The sequence below is a fragment of the Leptopilina boulardi genome, unplaced genomic scaffold (genome assembly GCF_019393585.1).
Source record: "Leptopilina boulardi isolate dan_hultmark-lab unplaced genomic scaffold, ZJU_Lbou_2.1 LbouV2_131, whole genome shotgun sequence".
Taxonomy (NCBI): domain Eukaryota; kingdom Metazoa; phylum Arthropoda; class Insecta; order Hymenoptera; family Figitidae; genus Leptopilina; species Leptopilina boulardi.
In genome coordinates this window covers 765527-792705 of record NW_026137676.1, presented here as the reverse complement: position 1 = coordinate 792705, position 27179 = coordinate 765527, and the positions used below count along the sequence as shown (strand labels likewise).

The window sequence follows — 27179 nt, the reverse complement described above, 5'->3', positions numbered from 1 at the left end:
GAGATTCGCTATATTTTTCCTGTAATCTCCACGCCAAAATACAATGTATACCAAATTTCAGCCCTCTAGATAAATTCGTTTGGCCGCTAGGGGGGGGTTACATGCCTTGCTTCACTAGTCTCATTAATGATATATTTTACAAATGAATAAAGCTATCGTAATTCTAAAGTTACTAAATAAAAGTTGACAGAATTCCACATGCAACAAGCCCTATTTCAAGTATTTTGAGTTAGTGGGTTGTTAATACACAATTGAGTCGACCGCCTTTCCGCGCGCGCCAACATAAAATCTTTGACATTTAATATCTCAAAAACAAAAAAAATCGGCATTCTAAAAATTTATATACAGATCGGAAAAAATCTCACCTTTCGTTTGCAATTATTTATTTAAAAAAAACGCATCGATTTTAGTGAAAATAGAAAATTTATGTTTAATTATAGAAAATCAAGGTCAAAATTCAAAAATTTTTAAAAACGAAATTCACTAATGGAAAGAGCATGAAACAACCTTCAAAAAACATACATGCCAAATTTTTTTTATTGAATTTATAGACAGAAATAATTCAAATAGTAGGCGGTGTCAGGGAAACTAATAAAATTGACCCCTCTCTATCGCCCCCAAAATTTCAAAAAAGTCAAAAAATTTTTTAGGGATATTTTACTATCAGGTAGGACAAAATTTTCGCCAAGTTTCACTTTTTTTGAGAAATCAATTTTTTAAATTCGGACATTATACGTAAAAGGCCTCATATATATATATATATACTAGGGGGCTACGCCCCCTGCGCGCTTCGCGCGCCAACCCCTATCCCCCCTCCTCTCTTCCCCTCCCCCATCCAAAATTTAAAGGTTAAGATCGTTTCAAGACTCTGAATATAGCCGTAAGTCCCCTTTCCTCTTCCCTTTTCCTCCCTCTACCCTACCAAAAATGACCTAAATTTAGGGGTTATGATTGTCCCCTTTCTCTCCCACCACACCTGCCAAAAATGACCTGAAATCAGAGGTTATGTTCGTTTCACGACTCTGAATATAGTGTCAAGTCTAAATTTTGAGGTTATGTGATTTGGTCAGAAAAAGTTATGTTGTAAGACGTAACGGATAGGTAATGTAATGGATGCGCAAAAAAGAAGAAGAGATGGGGACAGTCGAGAGGAGACTAGAACCCTGACACCCAAACGGCCGAAGGAGGAAGCACCCCCATTCGAAATGCAACTAATAGCGTCGGAGGTACCGAAGCTAAAGGGTCTTCGAATTAAAAGGATGTCGAGAATACCATCGACTATGCTGGTCCGAGTCGCACAGGGATCGACGTATACTTACGTCTTGGGTAAGCTTCGTAAGGAGGTTGACCCTGACGTCAGCCACACGAAGGTCGTAGCGACAAGGGCTACGAAGAAGGGTGACCTTCTGATAAAGATAGGAGGTGACTCAAATAAGGAGGCCCGGCAGGCGCTGGACAGAGATCTCGGAAAGCCTGGAAGTAGGAAGGTGACGGTTCTTGGATCCAACCGCCGAGGTATGAAGCTCGCGGTTGTAGTCACCGACCCAGAGGAGGCAGATAGGCTAGAGAAATTGAGTCGCATTAGAGTAGGTTTAATGTACTGCCAAATAAAAAGGAGAGTGATGGTTGTGCGGTGTCATCGATGCCTTAATTAAGGCCACATGGGAGGAAACTGTAAAGCAGAGGACATATCGGATGCGTGCTTCAGATGCGGTGAAGCCGGTCATATGTTCTCTGAATGTAAGAATAACCCTAGTTACTTCTTATGCAAGTCGAAGTTCGACGGGAGGGTTAAAATCGATCATGTCGGTGGAAGTGGTGCCTGCGCTGTCTTCCGAACTGCCCTAGAGGAGGCGAAGAAGACTACCGTAAGAACCCGAAATAAGTAGAGTTCTAAAGGGTTTCACATGACGGCCTTGATGGCAATGAAAAAGGCGTGAATTTAATAGTTATTTATTTATTATTTTTTATTTCCTTATTGTTGTTATTTATTTATAACTTTCTGTTTTGTTCTTTATTTTGTGCTATTTTGTATTATTTATTTAGTGTCTTTATTGTCTTTTTACAATTTTAATTTATCTTAAGTGTTTTTTTTAATCTTCTCTTTTTACATTTTTTTTCTTTGTAACTTTATTTTATTTTTTTTAAATCTGTTGTTTTGTAAATTCCGCTTTTAAATTTTCACGCAGGATGTCTGCAGGAATGGACGAAGTCGCTTTTGCGACAGAGTTGAAGGGCCACCCTCAAATGCAAAAGTCTTCACGACATTTCCGAGGGTGGAGAAAGGGTTCCAAAGAAGGGTTGACGGGTTTTAGCGGGTCGGGGCTGCACAGTGGGCCAGGAACGCATATTTTTGTCCAGAATTCATAATTCTCAAAATAACAAAACTTTACAACTATTAGCTATGCCATTTACTGTTTTTGGGGTCGCTGATTAGGAATCTGAAGTCAGAATTTAAAAATTCAAAATGGCGGCCCAATATGGCGGACATAATTTTTTTAAATTAATGGATTTTTATAAAACTCGGTATTCAGGGGTTTTTGGGGTCGCTGATTAGGAATCTGAAGTCAGATTTGAAATATCGATAATATCGAATCATGTCAGGTTTCGGTTTCACTTTAGTTGAAGCTCGTCAGTACTATGTAAACAAATTTTTTAATAGTATACCGGAACAAGTAATATTTACAATATATACAACTTAAACTATTTGCAATAGGTGGAAAATAAATATTTACAACACATCTAAAATGTCTTATACATCTTGAGAAACAAATAATTTGTTAAGAACAAAACGACGCGAAGATAAGAACAAGAAAAGTTTGTAATATGTAAAGTGAGAACTATATAAAATATTAAAGAATATAATTATTCCCAACTCATTGCACATTGAAAAAATAAAATTTTGCAAAGAATAGGCAAGCGACAACAATAAATAAGAAAATTTTAATCATTTTCTTCACTTGATAGTTCAACTTCATCCAAATGTGCGTAGCTGTTTAAAAGTTCTGCATTCTCAATATCTCCGCTCATAACTGTCTCATCATCGCCATCGCTGTTATTATTTTGAGTGTCGTTTATACAATTATGAGCGTTACGTGCCTGCACCTCATGGACAGCTAGCAAATTTCGAACTTCTTCTGGAATACATGACATTTTTTTCTTCTTTCGATGCGATTCAAGATTTAAACTGGATATCTTAATATCTGATGTTTCCATTAATCTATAAAATACATTGGATAACGTAGCTTCTCGATCCATTTTTCTACTGTGCTTGATTCTGTAATTTTTAAAATGTTTATTTCGAGCTTCACTCGCTTCTTCTCCAAGCATTCCTAGAGGAAAAACACTTGTAGTTATTAAACCGAGACATTCAGCTAGAAGTTCAGGATCTTCAAAAGCTCTACGAGCTGTATTACCATCGTTACTAGTTCCCGAACCTCCTGGTTTTGGCTTGCTTACTATCAAACCCATTTTTTCACGTAAAATGTTTTGAATTTCTGTTTTCTTTTTATCAAAGATAGATTTGTTCTTATAATCATCGGATCTGACTCGCCAGATTTTTATGTCAACCTTGCATAATTCATTAATACAAAATTCATAAATTCTTATCCAGACTTATTCCATGTATTAGTGAATTCGAATTTAGCAAAAAACGACCGCTTGTTTTATTAGTTAAATCGTTGAAAGTTTTAGGAGTTGCGTGGCAAATAGGACATGTCATCATGGATTTAGTTCCTGTTATGGCATTCAAAACTTTACCATCTACTAAAGTTAGGAACAAGGAAAAATGAATTTTAATTTGATGAGTATCATCAAGTTTAACCGTCAAAATTTCAAGATGATAAATTTGTTCTTCTATGTACTTTTTTCACTTAAAATAAGAGGTACTGATTCCTTAGTAGTTTGAATTTTGATAGGGTGACAGAATCTAGCAGACTGTGAAGTTCTATTGTTCCATAGAATATCATTATTAGTGCTCAGTAATCGTAGAGGAATCAAAGTTGTTGCAAACAAGTTGGCATCATCATTAGTTAAATTTGAATTAGATTCACTAGATTTAAAATTTTGCTTATATTGGGAATGACGCGAGCTGCCATCAAAACCCCAAGAGCACATGTATACAGTTTCAATTACTGAACTCTCTGTGTTGTCCATGTACTGAAAAATAACTTCTCGTTGTAAATCTATTAATCTTTCTGATGTATGATTAAGAAGCGCTTGAAGAGTAACTTCCACTTTAGTTTCTTGGACTAAGACCACTTCCTTAGGTGGTCTACACGTAGCCTTTGCCTCCCGAACATCATTGTAAGGTGGCCAAATATCTGCTCCACAAGCTTTCACTTCTAAGCGCATATTTGTATAAACATTTTTTGTCAGTGAATTGCCTAATAAAAATGCTAAAGCTTCTTCAGGTGTCTTTTTTATAATTGGAACTGATTCTTTATTTAATAACTTTCTAATTTTCTTAGGCTGTTCAGAACTCCGATTGGTTAATATATCATTAATAGCGGTAAACAAATATTTATCTTTAGAAACTTTAGCTGCTTGCCGACAAGCAAGTAATATTCTTTCTGGATCGTTATCAACACTTTGAATAATATTTGCAATATATCTTCTTTTTGATCGATCAGATTTTTCTCTAAAAGGTAAACGAGGCCTACCTGAAAGTGCTGATGAAGAAGAAGCTCTTTCATTACTGTCAACAGTTATAATGTCATCAACTATAAATTCAGAATCTAACCAGTTTTTATTTTTTATTTCAAATCTTTCTTTTATTCTGTGAACTTCTTGATATTTTTGGTTACGCCTACTTGTTAGAGCTGAAAGAGAAACTTTTAATTGATGTAGTTTTTTTGGGAGAACATTTTCGATTCTAATATTTAGTTTCAATAAAATGTAATCTAAAGGTTCAGAGACATTGTCATTTAAAACAATAATTTCAAGTATTTCTCGTTTTGTGAATTGGGCCATATTAACAGATTACTTTTCAAACTGTGCTTTTGTTTAAAAACTCAATTCTTTTTTCTTTGATGATTGAATGACAAACCTTATACCAGTTAAGGCAGTAAAGTATAAAAGCGCGGACGGTCAGTTAGCTCCGCGCCGCAAATTGGTCGACTACGTCACAGCTAGTTAGTATAAATTTCCATACATTTTTCTGTAGCTTAATGTCTAGGATCTCAACAACGAATTAAAGAATAAAAATCCATTACTTTTAGCGACCTCATAAATCCTTAGATATCAAGTTTCATGAAAATTTACTATTTTTAAAATTTATGTGTCCGACATTTTGGATTTTAATTTCTTATTTGTAATCAGCAATCAAAAAATTTTGAAATGCGGATTGCGAGAAGAATTACGAGGTTAAAGAAAGTTTTTTAAAGTGTTACCCATATAGAATTACCTCGTGCAAGATAGAGATTCATATTATGTACTTGAAAAGTAAATTGTTATTTGTTGAACGAAATGCAAAAAGGTGCAGCAAGGTGTCAAAGTACATATTATAAAAAACAAAATTATGCATTGAAATAATCAATATCAAGTGTTATGCCGTGTTATAAGCAAACTGCAGAGCGCACTAGGCGTAAAATAATTAAATTTCTGTTAAAAAATCCTTTAACAATATCGTATGTTCTATTTCTAAAATATTTTTCGCCCTAAGTACTATTTTTTACTTTGATTGTTAGGATTAAAAAACTTTTTTTTAAATGTTTTGCAAATATATTATCACGTTTTTTAACATTAATCATTAATTTAACTGTCAGATATTGAATTTTGAAATTTGATCTTCGATCATGTCCTATAAACAACTTAATGAACAGAATGACATAATACTTTATACCTTGGCATGCGGAAGCCAAGGTATCTGTATACAGATTTCCCAAAAGCCCCTAAGCAAAAAAAATAAAGTTGGAAAATTATATGCTGCAGTTTTATCAAATCAAACACAGAAAGTAAAATGATTTAAAAAATTTAGTAGTGTTATTAAGAAGAATCGACAAGGAATCATAATAAAGTAGTTCAACTAAAACGTGCAGTTAAATATTATACAGTAAGTACGTGATACAGTTCCCCAAAAAAATATACACCCTTTTCGACTATTTTTTTTACTTTTATGATATGTCATGCAAAATTGGCTAAAATTTATCCTTAATTTCCTCACGTCTTATTCAATTCATAAGCATACAATTTTATAAATTAAATGTATTGACATGAAAAAATATATTTATTTGTTTATACATTACAAGTTTCTGGAACAGAGAGAGCTTTCCAAGAAACAGAAATGTCAAAACCATTTTTATTAATTATAACAAAAATAAGTTGTAAGAATAATACTATACATATAAACTGTGTAATCTAAATGACGGAAATTCTTAAATTTTTTAACATATTTATTAAATTTCATATTTACAGTTCACTAGTTTCAAATTCGAAAGGCTAATAGAGAAAATGATTCAACTCATACTCATTTAATAGTATGAATTTTATTTTTATTTTTTTTATTATTTTATTTTAATGAATAATATTCATTAGTAGACTCAATAACGTCGTATAAAATTCATAAACATGCAATTATATGAATTAAATGTATTATCTCATTCATTTATTGTATGAGTTAAATTTTCTTTTCTTATTATTCATTTGTAAACTCGCTCATGTCATATTCAATTCATAACCATGTAATTACATAAATTGAATTTATTAACGTGACAAGATTTGCAGCTATTTCTTTTTGAATTTGAACGAATAGTAGAGAAAATGGTTCAACTCAGATTCAATTAATTCTATAAATTGAATTTTAATTTATTTTGAATCATTAGTAATCTGGCTTACGTCACATTCAATTCATAAGCATGCAATTATATGAATTAAACGTATTAATGTGATAAGATTTACAGCCATTTCTTTTGAATTCAAAAGAATTGTAGAGAATGGTTCAACTCAGATTCAATTAATTCTATAAATTGAATTTTAATTTATTTTTAATCATTAGTAATCTCGCTTACCTCACATTCAATTCATTATCATGCAATTATATGAATTAAAAGTATTAACGGTTTTATTTCTTTCTATTTAAATCGAAAAAAATTATTCAAATTTTACTGATTTAATTGCATGAGTTGAATTTTATTTTTCTATTTTGTAATGAGATTACTGTCATATTTTTTTAACTTTAGTTCAAACTAGAAAAGTGATACAATCGAAAAAATGATAATACATAAGGTATAAAAGATTGTAATAAACATGAACAAGAGAGAAACAAATTAGAGTGAAATAGGAAAGGAAGGAAAATAGATTATAATTATTATTCTAAACTAGTATGACAATAAATAAATAATTCAATATTAAAAAGTTCATGATTTTTTGTGACAAATAAAAAAATTACAGTATCTTAATTTTTGAACAAAATAGCTGCAAAACCGCTAATTTTAAAAAAGTAAATTTATTTTAACTGAACAAATTCGTTTAATTCAAATAAACAAATAGTTGACTACTATGAAATAAATAATAATAATAACTTGAGGGAAGTAATTTTTTTCATTAAATACATTTTTTTTAAAGAAATAACAGTAAAAATACAAAATATTTTATTTTTAAAGTTGCTTGATTTTCAAGACATTGAACTTAAGATCATTGTAATTTTTTTTATCACATTTAAAGAATTAAAGAGAAATAATTACTTTTACCTTTGTAACAAATATCTAGTAAAAAGAAAAAAATATATTTTTTTTTAAATATCAAAAATTAAATGAAATTTTCTTATTTTAAAGGATATGGAGTAATAATATTATTTTTTTAAATTCACACCTTGCCACTGTAGAGTTACCTCTCAATTTTGAGAATTGGAGAAGCGTAGGTGTAGACTGTCCACAAAAGCTCCAAGTTGTCCTATTGTCCACTTCATTATTTGTGTTTAAAAAACAAAGATTCGGAAAATGGTGATTTACTCGTTGCTGAAGATCTGCATTTTAAAATTGAATTGAATAAAGAATTTATTAAATTAATATTGTTTAATTTTAATTTTTTTAAAACACTGTCTAAAAGATAATCATGTAAAATACAAAACTTTACGTATAAATAGTTAACTACAATTATTTGTTCTGTATGTATATTCACCGGGAGAGTTGTTTTTAAAACTGACAATTGTATTGTTGACATTTTGTCACTAATTGTAAGTAAAACATAATGTCAGTTATAGAAAAGAAAAGGCGTAAACTAAATACTTTTGCAAAATGTGTTTGCAAACGTGAAGCGTGCGTTAAGGAATATACTTTTTATAAAAAAAAATAATGGGCGCTTTCAAACCTCGCTTACGGAAAAACGGTCCAAGACCACATTCCAGAAAGAATTTGTTTGTTCAGAAGTAAGTAAATTTGCATTAAAGTATAATATTAATAGAATAAAATCTATAATTAATTTATAAAGTCCTTGAAATTAAAATGCAATGCCTATTATAAATCTATTAACCTTCAAAGTATTTTATACATATTTAAGTTTTTAATTTGTCATTTTTAAATAATATATTTTTGTGATAAAAAACTAAAATTATTACATCATTCTTACAGTATCAGATAGAGTTGTCTTTACTAATTCAACGATCTGAAAAATTTTACTTCTATAAAAATGTAACGAATCTTTTTAATTTAGATGGCAGTACAAATGTCTGGTATATCTTATTTTCTTATGAAAAATAATTAAAACTGACGAAGTTGCTATTTTGACTATCGGCAGGCATGAAAGTAGATGGTCAGAAAAGACTGGTTAAAAAAGAAAAATAGTTTATTTTATCCGTCATAAAAAATAGTTAAAAAAGGTAAGGAAAATAAGGGAACTAGATTATTTCAAAGTTTCAACATTTTGTGAAACAAATTATGTTAATAATAATTTCTCCGGAAATGGTTATTCAGTAAATTAAATAATTTTTAGAAATTTAAATTATGTATTTAATTATTTTTTAAATTTTAAATTGTATTTTATCTATGAAATATTGGGAAAAATTGTATTGAAAAAAATATCTTCTTCATAAGCATGAAACTAACTAATAGAGAATTTACGTCATAACGAGGATAGGACAACCTCCCAATTTTGTTTTGTACAAAAAGAAATAATATTTTATTTTGTACATAAAGTAAAAAAAATTTTAAATGAAAAAAAATGATTTATTTTTTTATCTATGAAAGATTTTATTGCACGAATTTTTGGTTTTTCGTAAAAATTATGTACGTAGACAACTCTCGAGTTAAAATGGACCTTCTAACAGGCCACCCTTGAGCACCAGGTGTATTTTAACACCTTCTCCAGGGAATTTCGGAATTTTTCAAATAAATTGAGTACACTGAATACTCAAGAGATAAATTTAACGCCCTAATTAACACTCGTTAACCACCAGGTGCTTTTTAGCACCATCTACAGGGAATTTCTGTTTTATTCTTAAAACTTTAACTTGTAGACGACTCTCGAGATAAAATAGACCTTTTAACAGACCACCCTTGAGCACTAGGTGTATTTTAACACCTTCTGCTGGAAATTTCGGTATTTTTCGAATAAAGTGAGTACATAAAAGACTCAAGGGATAAATTTGACGCCATGATTAACACTCGTCAACCACCAGGAGTTTTTTTGCACCATCTACAAGGAATTCCTAATTAATTCTAAAAACTTTAACTTGTAGACAACTTTCGAGATGAAATTGACATCCTGACCAACAACCCTTTGAGCACCAGGTGTTGTGCAACAACTTCTTCAGGGAATTTCTACGTTTTGCTAAAAACTGAAATGCGTAGACAACTATCGATATAAAATGAACATCCTGATCAACACACTTTAAACTCTAAGTACTATTTAACACCTTCTGCAAGGAATTTCAGAGTTTTTCAACTAAATAAAATATATTGAAAACTCAAGACATAAAATTGACGCGCTGATTAACAATCGTCCCCATCAGGTGCTTTTTAGCACCCTCTACAGGAAATTTCTGTTTTATTATTAAAAATTTAACTTGTAGACGATTTTCGTGATGAAATTGGTATCATGACCAATAACCTTTTAAACACCAGGTGCATTTTAAGAACTTCTCTACGGAATTTCTACGTTTTGCTAAAAATTGAAACACTTGATGTACTAGTTTCAGTATTTGTTAGATCAAATTTCTTTTTTCAAAACTTCTAGTGAAGAATGTTGAGACAGGAATAAGAGTGAGGCAGGGATTTTTCTAATTATCCAGATCCTAGTGACAGACTCTTCTTCAACAATTACATTTTCAAGATTCGGTTTATTTTCTTGTAGCGCGCAGTATCTGGACAACAATGTGTCACTTGTACAACGTGTACGAGAATCCGAATCTACATAAAATTTAAAAGTTGGACGACTTTCAGGAAGTTGGAAGAAATCAGGAGACAGGTGCAGGAGCAAATAAGCATCAGGTTGATGTCTAAGTAATCCTTGATTCTATTTTCGGTTGATAAGCTGCAAAAATTTTTTGAAAATTATTTCTAGATTTTATACAATTCAAAGTATTGTTCTATTATGTATGATGATGAGACAGGATATAAATAAACAATTAAGTAATAATACCTAGAGATTATTGAAAGCCGGTTGTTTAAGCAATAGCACATTGAAGTACTAGTTTCAGTATTTGTTAGATCAAATTTCTTTTTTCAAAACTTCTAGTGAAGAATATTGAGACAGGAATAAGAGTGAGGCAGGGATTTTTCTAATTATCCAAATCCTGGTGACAGACTCTTCTACAACAATTACATTTTCAAGATTCGGTTTATTTTCTTGTAGCGCGCAGTATCTGGACAACAATGTGTCACTTGTACAACTTGTACAAGAATCCGAATCTACAAAAAATGTAAATGTTGGACGACTTTCAGGAAGTTGATGTTAAAAAACTTCGAAATGATTTGACGTTGAAGAAATCAGGAGACAGGTGCAGGAGCAAATAAGCATCAGGTTGATGTCTAAGTAATCCTTGATTCTATTTTCGGTTGATAAGCTGCAAAAATTTTTTGAAAATTATTTCTAGATTTTATACAATTCAAAGTATTGTTCTATTATGTATGATGATGAGACAGGATATAAATAAACAATTAAGTAATAATACCTAGAGATTATTGAAAGCCGGTTGTTTAAGCAATAGCACATTGAAGTACTAGTTTCAGTAGTTGTTAGATCAAATTTCTTTTTTCAAAACTTCTAGTGAAGAATGTTGAGACAGGAATAAGAGTGAGGCAGGGATTTTTCTAATTATCCAGATCCTAGTGACAGACTCTTCTTCAACAATTACATTTTCAAGATTCGGTTTATTTTCTTGTAGCGCGCAGTATCTGGACAACAATGTGTCACTTGTACAACGTGTACGAGAATCCGAATCTACATAAAACTTAAAAGTTGGACGACTTTCAGGAAGTTGGAAGAAATCAGGGGTCAGGTGCAGGAGCAAATGAGGATCAGGTTGATGTCTAAGTAATCCTTGATTCTATTTTCGGTTGATAAGCTGCAAATATTTTTTGAAAGTTATTTCTAGATTTTATACAATTCAAACTATTGTATCTATTATGTATGATGATGAGACAGGATATAAATAAACAATTAAGTAATAATACCTAGAGATTATTGAAAGCCGGTTGTTTAAGCAATAGCACATTGAAGTACTAGTTTCAGTAGTTGTTAGATCAAATTTCTTTTTTCATAACTTCTAGTGAAGAATGTTGAGACAGGAATAAGAGTGAGGCAGGGATTTTTCTAATTATCCAGATCCTAGTGACAGACTCTTCTTCAACAATTACATTTTCAAGATTCGGTTTATTTTCTTGTAGCGCGCAGTATCTGGACAACAATGTGTCACTTGTACAACGTGTACGAGAATCCGAATCTACAAAAAATGTAAATGTTGGACGACTTTCAGGAAGTTGATGTTAAAAAATTCGAAATGATTGGACGTTGAAGAAATCAGCAGACAGGTGCAGGAGCAAATAAGGATCAGGTTGGTGTCTAAGTAATCCTTGATTCTATTTTCGGTTGATAAGCTGCAAATATTTTTTGAAAGTTATTTCTAGATTTTATACAATTCAAACTTTTGTTTTAATATATATGATGATGAGACAGGATATAAATTACATTTTTGTAATATAGCTTATTATAATGATGCCGTCAGATTTTTCATTTTTCAAAGTATTTACTTTTTTTATAATAAAATTTTTAAATATAATAAAATTTTGTTATTAAACAATTTTTAATTATCTCATCTTTTCCTTTATGAATAAAATTTTTACTTAAAAAGCATTATAAAAATTTCGATCAACAATGCAGAATATTAAATAATTTAAAAGTTTTTTAGTCAGGGAAAATAAAAAATTAGTCAGGGAAAAATCAGGGAAATTTGAAAAAAAAATTTGCTGCCACCCTGCCTACTACTTTTTACCTTAAGTTGAGGAGGTTGATGATGGTATATGAGGATGATGGTCATACAGGATGTCGTCTAATGTTGAAAACGCAGATAACAGAACTCGTTTTACATTCATATAGTCCGCCGTATCTGGACAACAATGTGTCTCTTGTACAGTGGGTAAGAGAATTCAAGTCGGAAACAATATGTAAATGTTGGATGGGTAAGTAGATGATGATTGAAAAATATATTAAGCCGATATAATTGGTCTTTGGTAGTATCAGGATTCAGGAGCAGGACTAAATTAGAACCAAGATGTTGACTCAATAGTCGATGATTCTTTTTTCGGTTGATAACCTGCAAAGATCTTTTATTTTATTGATTTAGAAATCATCTAATGGTATTTTAGTTTTAATACCTACAATTTTTTTAGAGAAAAAAAAGTTTCTATTATACTACTTTATATAACACTTCAAATCATTAAAGAATACATGAAATGAGGAAAATGAATGACCAAAATGTTCATTAGAGCTTTGTATTTTATTAGAATATTTCATACCTTAGTTTTTTGTTATAATAGTTTTGGAAATGTCAACAAAATCATGAAATTCTCTTTAAGAAATGAAGGAACAAACTTTATTATATTATGGTAATATTAGAAAATGTAATATAAAAAATAAATGAAAAGGTATGAAACGAATTGTCAAAGAGCAATTATCAAAATCGTTGGAAATAACAAACAGAAATGACATTACAAAGTCAATAAATCGTTATTTAGTGTATGAAAGTGAAGTTTTTAGGTTGTTGAATCATCATCTGAATCTCCTGTTGATGTTCTCGAAGAACCGCCTGAAGTAGAGCTTGAAGAATCACTTGAAGTTGAACTCGGTTTGTCGAAATCTTAAAAGTGTTTAAAAATAACATAAATCCCGAATAAACAAAATTTATCATTATTAATTTAATAATACATTAAAACAAAAATATAGTTTTTACCCATTTTACTTTTTTTCTTGTTTTCTTCCGGTTTATTAATTTTTCTCTTTACTCCTCTGCTACTTCCTCTTGTAGTTCCTCTACCAGTTCCTCTACTTGCTATTTCACTTGTTTCTTCTTCCGTTTCTATTTCTTTTCCTGTTCTTCTTCCTCGTCCACGTCCACGTCTACTTCCCCTCCCTCGTCCTCTCCCTCGTCCTCTCCCTGTTCCTCTTTCCATTTCGCTTCCCTTTTCGCTTTCCTTTTCAACATCTTTATTTTTTTCTGGCACGCTTCTTCCTTTTTCTATTTCACTTACATTTCCATTATCTTCATTTTCATTTGAAATTACTGTCGCACGTAAAGCTGCTTAAATTTAAAATGTTTAATTTATTTTTGATTTTTATTTTTAATCTTTTATTTAGGAAATTAATTTAATAATTAAATTTAATCTATCGCGCATAGAAATTGATTTTCTTTAAAACTAAATAACTATAAGTGTTTTTTGTTAATTTTAAGCGTCAATATTTTTCGGCCCGATTTTCCCGGTTTATTCAAATTTCCGATATAAAGAGAATAGTATTTCTACTGTAAAAATGTTAAACCTTCATTTGTTTCTCCTTCAATTCGATCTATCCCCTCATTATCTTCTAATTCTTCGATTACTAGGTATGGAGCGATTTTTTTAATTTGGCAATCAAATTTAACATTTCTGTTTTCATCTACAATATTAAATTTAGGAAATTTAACAATTTATTCGAAAGAGAATACGAATGAGAAAATTAATGAAATACTAGATATAAGAAAAGAAAGTAGAAAATGCAAAGAAAAAAACAAGAAGAAATAACAAAGAAGAGAGCGATGATTTATAATGGTACACAAAAAAAATTATATAGGATTACCCCTTGGAGAAAGTGCATATTTTTCAAAGAACTTTGAAACACGGCACAATTTCTCCAAAACTCTTGAGGACTGTAAATCTTCCATTTATACTATTTCTCTCATAGTTTTTAAATCTTTGATTATGCTATAATTTCTTACAGCCTCTCCGTTTAAAAATTTACTCATCATTTCCTTTTCTTTTTTTAATAGGTTCGTTAATCTTTCTGCAAAAAATGTATCAATATAAATATATAAAAATAACGTCACACACAGTATGCATAAATGATAATAAAATTTGAATCATGCCCCTCAATTTACCATGATTTTTAAAATAATAGTTTTTTAAAAAAGTTGAAAACTAAGATTTATATTTAAGTATTGCTAAAAATTTATTTTTATAGAAAATTCAGTCATAAAAATAGCGTGAGGGTACACTTCTCTTCCTCTAAATTTTTATTTTAATTTTTTTGGAAATAAATTGTAGATATAGTTGTAGTAATTAATTGTAGATATAGTTACCGAGTAAAATCCACATGGTCTTCAAGCCATTCTTACTGGATAATTTGTTTTCTATTCGAATTAGACATATTTCGAAAAGATTATTTCTGCGATTTGGCGAACCTTTCTTTACACTTATTACATTTCCAAATCCCTTAAATGTAGTTTTAATGAAGGCCATAAATTCAATTAATTCTTTTGATTTTGAGTTCTTTGCTTCTCGACTTAATTTTTTAATCCCATCATCAAATTCTTCTGTCGATAAGAAGGGAAGTGACATAACTTTTGCCAGAAAGCTACCAGGTACACCCTTATCGTTTTCTAGGGAGCACCATTTTATTTTTACAATCTATAAAATGAGAAGAATTTGATTCAAATATTATATGTACACTTTATAACTGAATTATTAATCATTGTTATTAATCACTTTACACTGAATAAAAAAATTGAGTTTTATTTAATACTACAATTTTGTATTTTTTTTTCTTTTCAAATAATATTTTAAAATTTGTATATTATAAAGTAAGGGAAAAGCAATAAATTGAAAAACGATGAGAGTAGTTAGTTGATTCAGAGATTGTTTCCTAAATATTAAATTATAAAAAATCATTTAAAATATACACTACAATTTTAATTATTAAATACTAAAGTACATGTAATGTAAACTTTTAAGTGGATTGAGAGAAAAAAATTGTATGAAAGTATCAATAAATTAGAAAGATATTTTATAAAACATCTTTACTTATTATCGTGCCTTGACAATAATTTATTATTCGTTATATAATGAATGATACAAAAATCAACAAAAGTTTTAAAATATATAACCTGATGGAAATCAAACAGAGATGTGTAATAAACTGTTTCATTCCACACTTTCTTAGATGCGGCTAATACATCCATGTCGTATGGTCCAACGATGAATGAAAATGGATTTTGTTTTTCTATAACCAACTGCTCATTAACGCTTTGAAGGTCGTTGTTTAAATGAGTATCTTCAAGTGATTTTTTATCTGAATTCTGTGTTACTATTTTTTCAACTACTTTAAAGATTTTTGAAAATACAGCCTCATTTAAATTTTCTGACAGTGCATACATCGCAATAGCAGCCTAAAATTAAAATAATTAAATTTTTAAACGAAGAAACCCCTCTTACTTAATTTGGAATTTTACTACTTTACCCTCAATTTATATATTTAAATTGAACTTACTCGTTCTGCTTTCTCTATCATTATTGTGATTATATTTATATTTTTGTCATTGATTTTAACCTGCATTTATAAGAATTACTGTATATAATATAACATAAAAATTGAAAAAAAAGATATGCTTAAATTGAATTTAGTGACAATTTGTTTTAGTAATGAATTAAAATAAAATTATAAATTAGTTCAACTTTAATTTGATATAAAATAAATTGTTGCTTTAGTCTACTTCTTTTACTTAGTATTTTTTATTTATTACCTGTAAACCCACATCAATATATAAATTCTTACTGCCCTTCAATAAAGAAGGAGTTCCAAATGTAAGTACTGTATCCCCACTTTCAGTAACAGATCTTTTTAAATACGAATTTAATGCATCTTCGATGAATATGAGGCCATTTGAATCAGGGTTATTGTTATTTTAAATCCAAATTCAGTTCATGAGTGCTTAATAGCGATATTTGGCACTATATTTAAAGAAGGAGTCCAAAAGTGCATTGGACCAGTCAGTTTTTAAAGCGAACTAAAAGCGAATATAATTTTTTATATCGTACAACGTTAGTCTTCTAAATTCAATTAAACTTTTATTTATAAATGCTGCTAAGTTCTTCATTTTCTTAGGATTATTGTATTTATTTGAATTTTTTGTTAAGAAAAGATAATAATAATAAAATACAAATAAAAACTAATAATAAATAGTAAGAAAGTTTATTATATGGATTAAAGATTCTCGATTTTGACAAAATTAAAGATTTCTCTTTTGCCAGAATTATCATATCGCGAATCGGAAAAATGGTATCAACTTTATTTAAAAGAATAAAGTGACTTACTAGATGATAAAAATTTAAATTTCAGTAGAATGTCTCTATTGTAACTATATTGCAAAGAAATCAATATCAGAATAATCTCGACATAACCATGATGATGAAATTCAAGAATAAAATTATTTTACACATTACAATATAGATAGTGAAAATATTTTAATATATAAGTTGGATAAATTTTTGTTAAAAAACTGAGAAATTCCACGAAGACTAAATTGATCAAAACTTACTTTTTGTTACAATGTTTGACAATTTCTGTAAATTTACGTGTCTTATCTTCCTCCGCTAAACGAATTGCCTCTACTCTGCATTTTGCCTCATCAACGTATTTAAAGTACGGTTTGCAATCTTCTGAATGGTGACAAATCACATAAATATTTCCATCTGTATCTTCCACAGATCCAGAGCATGGCAATCGGAAATAAGCACATCTGTATTTTTTCCCGTCACTAGCTTCGTTTTTATAATACAAGTAACCTTTATGTTCGTATTTGTAGGATCCATTATATTTCCCTTCTATTCTGATCATTTTTCTAATGCTATTTAATCAATTAAAATTAATATGTTAAATATTCTCTTCAATAAATCAATATATTAAAAACTTAACCTGACAACTTGACTGCAAAGAAGTTGAATAACAAATTCTACATTCATTTGTTAAAAAATGTTTGAATAATAATTTAAAGTTTTGAAAATGAAAATTTATAATTAAACTCATAAAATGGAAATGCTTTTGTGTCAATAGTATAATAATATGCCTAAATATACATTCAAGGAAATTAATTGTACATTTAATTAATTTATTTTTCCGACTTAAATAAAAAATGTTTTCCAAGTAATCAAATTTGAAAAAAATTGGGGTTAATTATGATTTTTATAATTTTTTCGAAAATTTTGGAAGGCAACGAAAAGATTTATTAAAATGAAGAAAATAAAAACAAAAATATTAATAACATTGAGTTGATTATGTTAAATTATTATTTTAAAGAGTAAATTTTATCAAATTTATTTAAATTTATTCATTTATTTAAATTTTATTTTATTAAATTGTATTCCTTTATATTATTATTTATTTTTATTATTTTAAACAAAAATTTTTATTTCAATTTAAATTTGCATAGAAAATTACAGTACAATTTTTATGTTTCATATTTTTGCTGGAGAAAAAAAAGAAAAACGTGTTTCTCTTGTTTTCGAAACATAGAATAAATGCTTTCTGTTAGAAAAATGTTGATCCACATCTAAATGACAGGATTAAATGAAAATTAAAAATGTCAGTTGTTTTTGAAGGATATTGCTTTAACCCGGACAAGGGTGGAAAAATTTTGAGGTAATATATAAAAATTTTATGAGTTTAAAAATGCGTGTCATTTGAAATCTGAAATATACACTTAAAAATCACCTTTATACGTTTAAAAATAAATTTTTATTTAAAGTAATTTCTATTATTTCTCAAAATATTATTGATATTTCACGTTAAGGACAATAAATATTATTTACATATATTAGATGTTCCAAAAGAAAAAAAGGCTGTCCTGCAGTTTTAGTAAAAAATGAAGATGGTTATATTTTACGAACTAACCACAAATATTCTGTTTGCGGATTGAGAAGTAAATCAACAAACAATAATAAGAAAGCAAAGTTCCAAATGCTAAAAATGGCAAGGAAAACTTCTCACGACCCTGCATACATTTATAAAAAAGTGATGCGCAGGTATATAATATTGCATATTATTTAATTGTTTCACATAGTTGTATAGAATTGAATATAAAAATTGATTTTAAATTTTTGTTTTGATTTCTTATTCATAAATGTATATTTTTGTAACATTTTTATTCTACTTGAATTATTTTTTTATATTATTTACGTTATTTATACAGACTCATGATATTCCATTTTACGTTGTTCTAACAGTGAAAAGATATTAACGAAATGCAGTTCTTTATTCCTATAAATTTATTATTTTTCATTTTTTTTTAAATTTTAACCACGAATATTTTTCAAGGTTAGATAATATGAGATTAACAAATTAACCTTGTATATTTTAAGCAAACAAAAAAATTTTGCCAAAGTTTCACATTATTTCACAGGTTATATTTAGTTAGATCGATTTAAGCCGGGGCAATAGCAATGAACAGAATTGGTCAAATCAAAGTTAGAAATTAATATATCTTATGCCAAAAATTTTCCCATTTTGGAATAACTATCAATTAAAATAAAATATACAGAAATCGCTTCGTTTCTTCCTTTCACAGCTTTCATTTTCTCTTCGTTAAATAGATTTCAAAGGAAAAGAAGAGATGTAGACCTTACTCTTCAGAATATGCGACAGGCAATAAAACGATTAAGAAGGACGTATAGGCCACTAACTTCAAAATCATTTGAAAAGTTAGGAATTGATTTGCTGACATACGATTTAGTTGATGAAATATACATTGGTCCTGTAAGAGGTGAAGATGGTAGCATTGCTTTGCTATTTTCGAGTGAAAAATTACTGGCTCAGCTTGATAAAGTACAAGAGATTTTTATGGACGGTACTTTTGACGTGAGGGAAATTTTACATACGCACATTAAAAATACGAATCAACTTACAATTTCAGAAAATTGGGCTAAAGTTCGCAACGTTTTTAAAAACGAAAAGTTAGAAAATGATTTTTTTTTCAAGTTAATTCGTTTTCAACTTTAATGTGTTTCAATTTTTCATGAATTAACTATTTTTAGAAGACAGATATGTAATCAATTTAAATTTGAAGTAAAAATAATAAATATCGTCTCATTATTTTTAGTTTTCATTTTTAAAAACGTTGCGAACTTCAGCCTCATATCAGAACAACATGCATAACTTATGGATTAATGAAAACATTTGCGTTTTTTACCCCCCCCCTCAATAAAGTAACCGTGGACAAAAAGTAATTTTTTATGAATTAAAAGAAATAAGTTCATCAAATGCATTTTCATTATTTTTTAAATTGACTTTAATACAAGAGATATATATGATAGATGATAAAGATGAATTGCTCATGAAAAAGCGTAGTTTGTTTTGTCCCTTTTTTTCTATACACGTAAAAATCTTAAATGCATTTGTAATAAGATCAGGTTGGCTCATTATGATTGTGTATTTACATTTTTAATACGTTTGGTTGTTTTTTATTTGGGTTTTTCATAATAAAAGTTTTGAATAAAATTAAAACTTATAAAAAGATATCAGATTTTTAATCATCAATGCAGAATTTAAAATAATTTTAAAATTTATTAGAAAAGAAAAAAATTAGTCAGGAAAAAGTTAGAGAATTTCAAAAAAGAGACTTTACGGTCGCCCTGAACATTATTATTATATATAAATAACATTAAATTAACACTAGAAGAGTCTCAATCTGCTATTACCTGCTTTTGTGTACATTCAATTTTCAGATAACTCCCCGTCAGCCCTATGCCTGTCAATGCTACATTATTCACATGTACATCAGTGGAAAAGTAAAAATATTAATTTTACTACTAGTTACTCATTTTTAAGGGTAGGACCGCTCAAATTTCAACCATTTAATATTTAATTTGTTAAGGTGGAGCATTTTTTCTGTCATTATTTAGAATCCAAATTTATTCTTTATTTTTCGAAATTCAAAAAAAAAATTCATTATTCAAAGTTGAATTTTTAAATTAACTCCAGTAATATTTAAGTCAGTCAAAATTAACCTCGTTAAGGGATATCAAACTTTTTTTGACATTCTTTTAGTACCTAAAATGATATTACACAACAAGAAATTTATAAAAGTAATTTTTAAATGTAAAACAAATATTTTTATTATTCAAGAAAATCAATTTTTAGTAAAAGATGCAATTTTTAAAAATCTACACGTTTTATTTTTCATAAATTTAATAATTAATTTAATTATCTAATAAAAAGTCAAGACCTTTTAACACGACAGATTTCAGTTGATAAAAATAACTTTTACATAAATAATGAAAAATATTCCTATAAATTTCCATTATATTTTAGGGTGTAGGAACTATTTTTGCTTTATGCACAAGACGAACAACTTTAATGTATAATGCGATATTTAAAAAATTACAAGAAATTTGTCCACACCTTGAGGAAAATTTGAAGCACGTAACCGGAGATTTTGAAAGTGCAGCCATTAAATCCATAAAACAGTGCTTTCGGTTTGCTAAATATCACGGATGCTGGTTCCACTTCAAAAAAGTAAAAAATTTTTATTTCAAAAGAAATCTAGATAGTATAAGCATATTCCAAGCAAAAATTTTATCCTTTGGATGATATATTGAGAACGTGATTAGTTTACTGTACAAGTTTTAGCCCTCAAAGTTGAATTAGCGAATAGTGTGTCAATATTAGTAGAAGCATCCGCATTGTGAATACATCATTACTGAGACATTATAATTATTATTATTAAACAGTTCTTTTGTCATAAATATCATTTGCAAAGAATCAAATACTGTAAGTTTTAAGTTGGACCCATCTGATGCGTTAAATTAATAAATTTCATAGATTTGCTTTCCCTTTCTTTTATAATTCGCCTTAATGCTCTCTTACATCTACTTGAATCTCATTTTATCCTCCTATAGTCATAAAATTTGACAGTTATAACTGATTACAATCTTGACATAAAATTTTAGAAACTAACTCAAATACGAAGCTATGTGATATTAAAAAAAATATTTTGAAATAACTCAGCGATTTATATGCTTCTACCTAAAAAGTTATTTTTAAGATACCTGAATATTATAATTTTTTAAAATTTACTTTTTTATATGTACTACTATTATTATGTGGCGTTTTGCTACAAAAAGTAGCATTACTTCTCTTGAGTTAAGGTAGTTTTGTAGCGAAGCAAAACATATATTTAATTCATGCAGGCTCTCCGAAAAAAATGGAAGAAACTTGGTCTTAAAAAGTACCCTGAGCTTCTTGAATTTCTTGAAATGTTACTGGCGATTCCCTTGTTACCAGCTCATCAAATTGCAAACGCAATTAGAATGCTAAATTTAAAAATTTTTGAATTTGACGAATTTCATCACGAAAGGCTACAGAAATTTCTTAAATATGTACAAAGACAGTGGATAAAGAAAGCTTATATTGTATCTGTTGAAAAATTGATTCAACGAACGAATAATATCAGTGAATCATTTAATAGTACAATTCTGGAACGTGTAGGGGGAAAGCATCCAAGTATTTGGATGTTCTTAGGTTAAATTACTTTTATGATTCAATTTTTAACAATTATTTTTATATTATTATTATTTACACACAATCTCAATATTATCTAAACTGTTGACCAAGGAATTATAATAAGTACAATATTTTGATTGTAGATATTACACAATAGAGTTGACACAATTTAATTCAAAGTCACATTCGTATAAATAATCTTTCTATTAATTATATAGATAAGCTGAAAAATGTCTTTTTTGATGAAGAAATAAAATTGCAAAAACTTTTAAACGGTGAAATAGTAGGCAGTCAAATGAAAAAAAAGGATAGAACTAGGAACAAGAAAATTCGCAAAGCACAAGAAAATTTCGTAAATGGAGGGTAATAATAAATTTTGTATTAAAGACTAATCTGTGAAGTAGAATTTAGTCAATTTGTCGCATATTTCAAGTTATTTTACAAAAATATATTTTTAGTACTTTATATTTCATATCATATCGCATTTTTTCAATTGCGACTTAAATTAAAAATATTTTGTCACTTTCTTTTAAATTGTAAACCATGTATATTTCTTTTATTTCAAAGTCTTAAAATTTTTTTTAAATATATTTCTCAATGTTCATCACTTAAATGTGGATATCAATCCCTAATTTCCTTTTGCTTTTTTTATCCAAAAATACTTTCTATTACTTAAACTCTTAGAGTTCAAATAAATTCAAAAACTATTATGAAAGTCAATAAAATTTTCAAGTTGCTTCAACTATTCATCTAACCCCTAAACCCTCTTTTTCTTTTGAAATATAAAAAATTAAATTAAATTAAGTTCTTCTTTAAGTAACAGTTCACAATTCTCTATTCATTGCATAATAACAACAAATTATTAAAGATTTGTTGTACCGATTGTATCCCAGTAGTATTTGTTCTAAACATATAATTAGTTATACTTCACCATAATACTGACCCAAACTTTAATTAATCTTGTGAATAATATTTAAGATTCCACATCATTTAAAAAACTCAATATTTTGTATAATTTTCAGATCAATTGAACTATTTCTGAAAGAGTGTTCAAGCTAATACTGAGAACATGAAGACAAACAAAGTGAAAATGTTTAATTCCTTGACGACTAGATTCACTAATTATAAAAAAAATTAATTCCAAAAATTCAATTTTAATTTCCAAAATAAAAATCAATATTTACGTTTCTTCGCATAGTAATTTATAATCATCATATTTCATTGTACATATCTTTCTAAGCTCTTTGTAGTTTTATCTCAATTAAATTCCAAAATTCCCAAATACTATCATCGAAAAAGCATATCTACATTCTGAATTTTTTCACTAAAATCCACCGATTAATAGCTGTCCAACATTTGCAAATTTTTTAGAATTCGAATTCTTGTAGACGTTGTACAAGTGACGCATTGTTGTCCAGATACTGCGCGCTACAAGAATGTGAAACGTATCTTGAATTTGTAATTGTTGAAGAAGCTCTGCCATTAGCATTTGAATAACTAGAGAAATTCTTCCTCGATCATTACCTTTTAACTCCATCAACCTACACCAACACAAGTTTAAGTCAAAGGAATTGGATATAATATAAACAACAACTTGAACCCTCAAACTGTTGTATTTAAGCATCCGGCTGTTAAAAATCACTAGGTATTAATATTTAACTATCCCTTTTTCAATAAGTCGAATCATTATATGTATTAAAATAAACATTTCATAAAGAAAATTTAAAAACAAATTCCTTAAATAATGAATTGAAATTTTTAGGTTCCCAGTAAAAAAAGATTTATTGAACAAGCGATTTGGCTGATTGAGCAAGCCGTCTGCCCAATTGTCTAAACGACATTCGGACAATTGGACTGTTTGCTCAATCATCCAATGCATTATGCCCAATCACCAACATTGTATTTCGCGTCTAATAAAAGAAGAAATCGGTCCGAGTGTTGAGAAAATGATAAATCATGAATAATTATTGTTAAAAAGCAAGAAGTAATATATAAAAATACCTGAAATAAGAATAAATAACGAGTTTTGTAAAATGTTATTTTTGAGTTGACAGTGCACTGATGTAATATGAATTTTGTCGGTAAAAGTGAGGAGTATGATAAAGAGAAACGTTTCTTTATCGACTCGTGATACATTTCAATTGATAATAAAAAATTGTAGATTTCTTGTTTTTTTAAAAAATAAATAGAAATTTCAATTGAGTATTTAAAAATAAATTTTAATTGATTTAATTTAATTTAATTAGTGGATTAATGAATCAGTGAAGTGAATTAAATTAAATTAGGTTAAATACATTGAATAGTGGTAAGTAATTATATTTTGTAAAATTATTATTTATTAATAGAATTATATTCTTTGTTAATTTGTCTAGTATTATTCTTTTTACAAAAAAATAAGTATAAATAAAAACTGGTAAGTAAAATAATTGAATTTAATAATAATATATTTATATTATATATATATATATTATATTATATTATATTATATTAAAAAAAACATACATTTTTTTACAAATATCTCAAGTTTCATGTTGAAAAATATTTTTCATTCAGCAAAATATGGACTGTGCCACAATTATCACCAGCAGCGTATACTTTTTTCTGAAATACACATATTATGTTTGGCTTATAGCACTCATACTGTTTCATTTTTTAAATTAATTAATAACAACATTATTTTCGCTTACATATCATCGAAACAAGAACAATTAACACTTACAATAATATTAATCATAATAATACAATATAAATATTTTGAAAATACTGCTTCGTTAAATTTCATTACATTTTTTTTGTAATATATAACACAATAGAATTTTTTGGCATTTAATTAAATGTCTGGAAACGTCTATCTAAAATTAAAAGTTTGCTTATAAGGATATTTTTTACAAAAGTTTAGCAAAATTTTACATTAAAATTTTCATACATTTTTTAACAATATTCATTTAGAAACAATAATAGGCAAATTTTAATATTAAAAAGACGTTTTATATTATGCATTTTCAAGTTCACAGTACGGAAACATGAAAATATTTATAAAATTTTCAAATTTTCAAATAAAAATAAAAAGCCTCTGGTATGGGTACACATATTGCTACCTACATTTTGGTAATACATTATTGTGCAATTTACAATTGCTTTGTTCACATCACAGATCAGCATGAGTCGTGTTTTTAACGAATAACGTATTAACATCTTAACGGCAATACATATCTTGTATTGCCGAATCTCTTGATTCTACCTCATCTTCAGGAGCTATGTTCTCCTCTTCTTCATCTCTCTTGCCCGAAATCTCCTCTTGATTTTTCTCCACGCTTCCTTCCTCCATCTCTTTTTCATGTTCCCTCTCCTCAATGAAATCTACTATATCTTCCTCCTGTATTTCTTCCTGACCTAATAGCCGACCGGCACTTTTGGGTTTCGATAGTTCTGAAATTACAAAAGAATGTATATGTTTGAAAATTATGATTTATGAAAAAAATATGAAATGTTTAATTAACATGCAAAACTTCTTACTGGCTTTATTTTTGGATTTCATATTTCCAATGTACTGGGATAGATGATTCAAAGTAAACATTGCCTCCATGTCTGCGTCATTCCGTTCATAAGCTTTCGCTTCTTCCAGCCAATAAGAGTAGGTATCTGTCATTAAAAACGTTTTACAAAATGTTTTAAAATTCAGTATTTTTTGATATATAATTTTTTCTAAATAAAAATAAGAAAAAAAAATCTGATTGACTTTGTGTGAAATTTTAGTCTACAGTTTAAGTATCGTAAAAAATATTATTTTGCGCTTCTTACATAAAATAGATTTACATATTTTTTTCTCTTTTTTTTCTAAGTGGCAAATATTTTCTAGATGTGAATTGGCAAAATTCATCATAATATCTTAAAAAAATAGTTACATAAAAAATTATAATTTGAATAAATTTTGTTTTCAAATATTTTGAAAAAAAATTCAGTACAAATTCTGTGTTAGTAAAGGAAATACAATAAAGATTAAAAATTCTTTTTTTGAAAAATAAAGATTGATTTGTAAAACAAAGAATGTATTTGAACAAAAAATTTATCAGGTAAACAGCAGAAAAATTTTTTAGAAACTGTTCTTAATATTCACAAATAAATAATAATAAAATTAAATTTTATTAAACTGCTGAATTATTTAGAAAATTTGGCTATCTATAAAGAGCATTGAGAAACGCGTAAACTAGTTATACATAGTTACTTCTGTAAAGAACGAAAAATATATTTTAGACGAAAATTAAAAATGTGGTATAAAATTTCACGTGAAATTGTACACATAATATAATATTTTTATAAAGAAATGTGTTTACATGAATTTTAAACAAATAAATATATAAAATAATAATCTTCAATAATCTTGTTATATAACACACCTGATATTGCAAGTATCGTTGCTTTATCTAATTTTTCGACATTCTCTTTACCCTTAGAACGGTTGCTTGTTTTGCCCGATATTGTACTTTTTAACAGTACATCCTTCCCGAATAAATGGAGTGCCAGCAATTTAGGTAAGGCACATATGTTAGATGTGGCCTCACTAGCAATCGTATAAAAGTCTTCCACATCAATATATTTACCCCTTCCCATGTGCATCTACAAAAAATGATTTTATTGAAACCATTAACAATACTTTAACATCATAAGCACTTGCGTACTAAGTTTTATTTCCATTTTTGATGGCAATATTGCTATTATTGATAAGAAATAATTTACTTTACAAAAAATTACAATATTTTATAAAATAATAAATTTTATAACAATTTTTAATATATGAATATTAGATATGAAGTAAAAAAAATCAATTCAAAAAGTTCAAGTTAATAATAACTAAAATTTCTTTAAAAATGGTAAATAATTGATCACAGATGCATTTATAATTTTAAATGAGCAAGGGTGATTATAATACTCACTTGTTTTCCATCTGCCGATCGTCTTCCTACGCGCGGTTCCAGCGTTGAGTTACTTAAATTTATCTGCCTATTCCGTTCTACAAGGCTTTCTGTAAAAACCATTATAATTAAGATATTATTCAGACAATATTTTTTCGTACTAATATAGCGAGAATTAAAGCTGTAAATAAAGACAATCCATATATTCATAAAAAATTCAATTACATTACCTCTCAATCCATGTAACCCATTAACTACGTTCTCTTGGTGTTCGTAATTTAAACGTCTGAGAGTAGTAGTTTCTGATTT

The 27179-nt window shown here is 28.2% G+C and overlaps 2 protein-coding genes across 8 annotated transcripts in view; one reads left to right on the top strand and one right to left on the bottom strand.

Moving 5' to 3' along the window:
- The window catches only part of LOC127291318 (protein PFC0760c), a 288501-nt gene that overhangs the window by 85930 nt on the left and 175392 nt on the right, over positions 1-27179 (top strand). The gene's annotated exons all lie outside the window — the stretch shown is intronic.
- Positions 25042-25699, bottom strand: LOC127291319 (uncharacterized). Its single transcript, XM_051320390.1, has 2 exons — positions 25474-25699; positions 25042-25386 (listed from the first exon to the last, which is right to left on the bottom strand). Exons 1-2 carry the CDS (start codon positions 25604-25606, stop codon positions 25154-25156), a joined length of 366 nt encoding a protein of 121 aa, XP_051176347.1. The 5' UTR covers positions 25607-25699; the 3' UTR covers positions 25042-25153.

Coding starts and splice junctions, on each gene's coding strand:
- LOC127291319 (XM_051320390.1), bottom strand. CDS start 25,606: ATGACAGATACCTACTCTTATTGGCTGGAAGAAGCGAAAGCTTATGAA. Junction 25,387..25,473: donor GAAATCCAAAAATAAAGCCA/GTAAGAAGTTTT, acceptor TTGTAATTTCAG/AACTATCGAAACCCAAAAGT.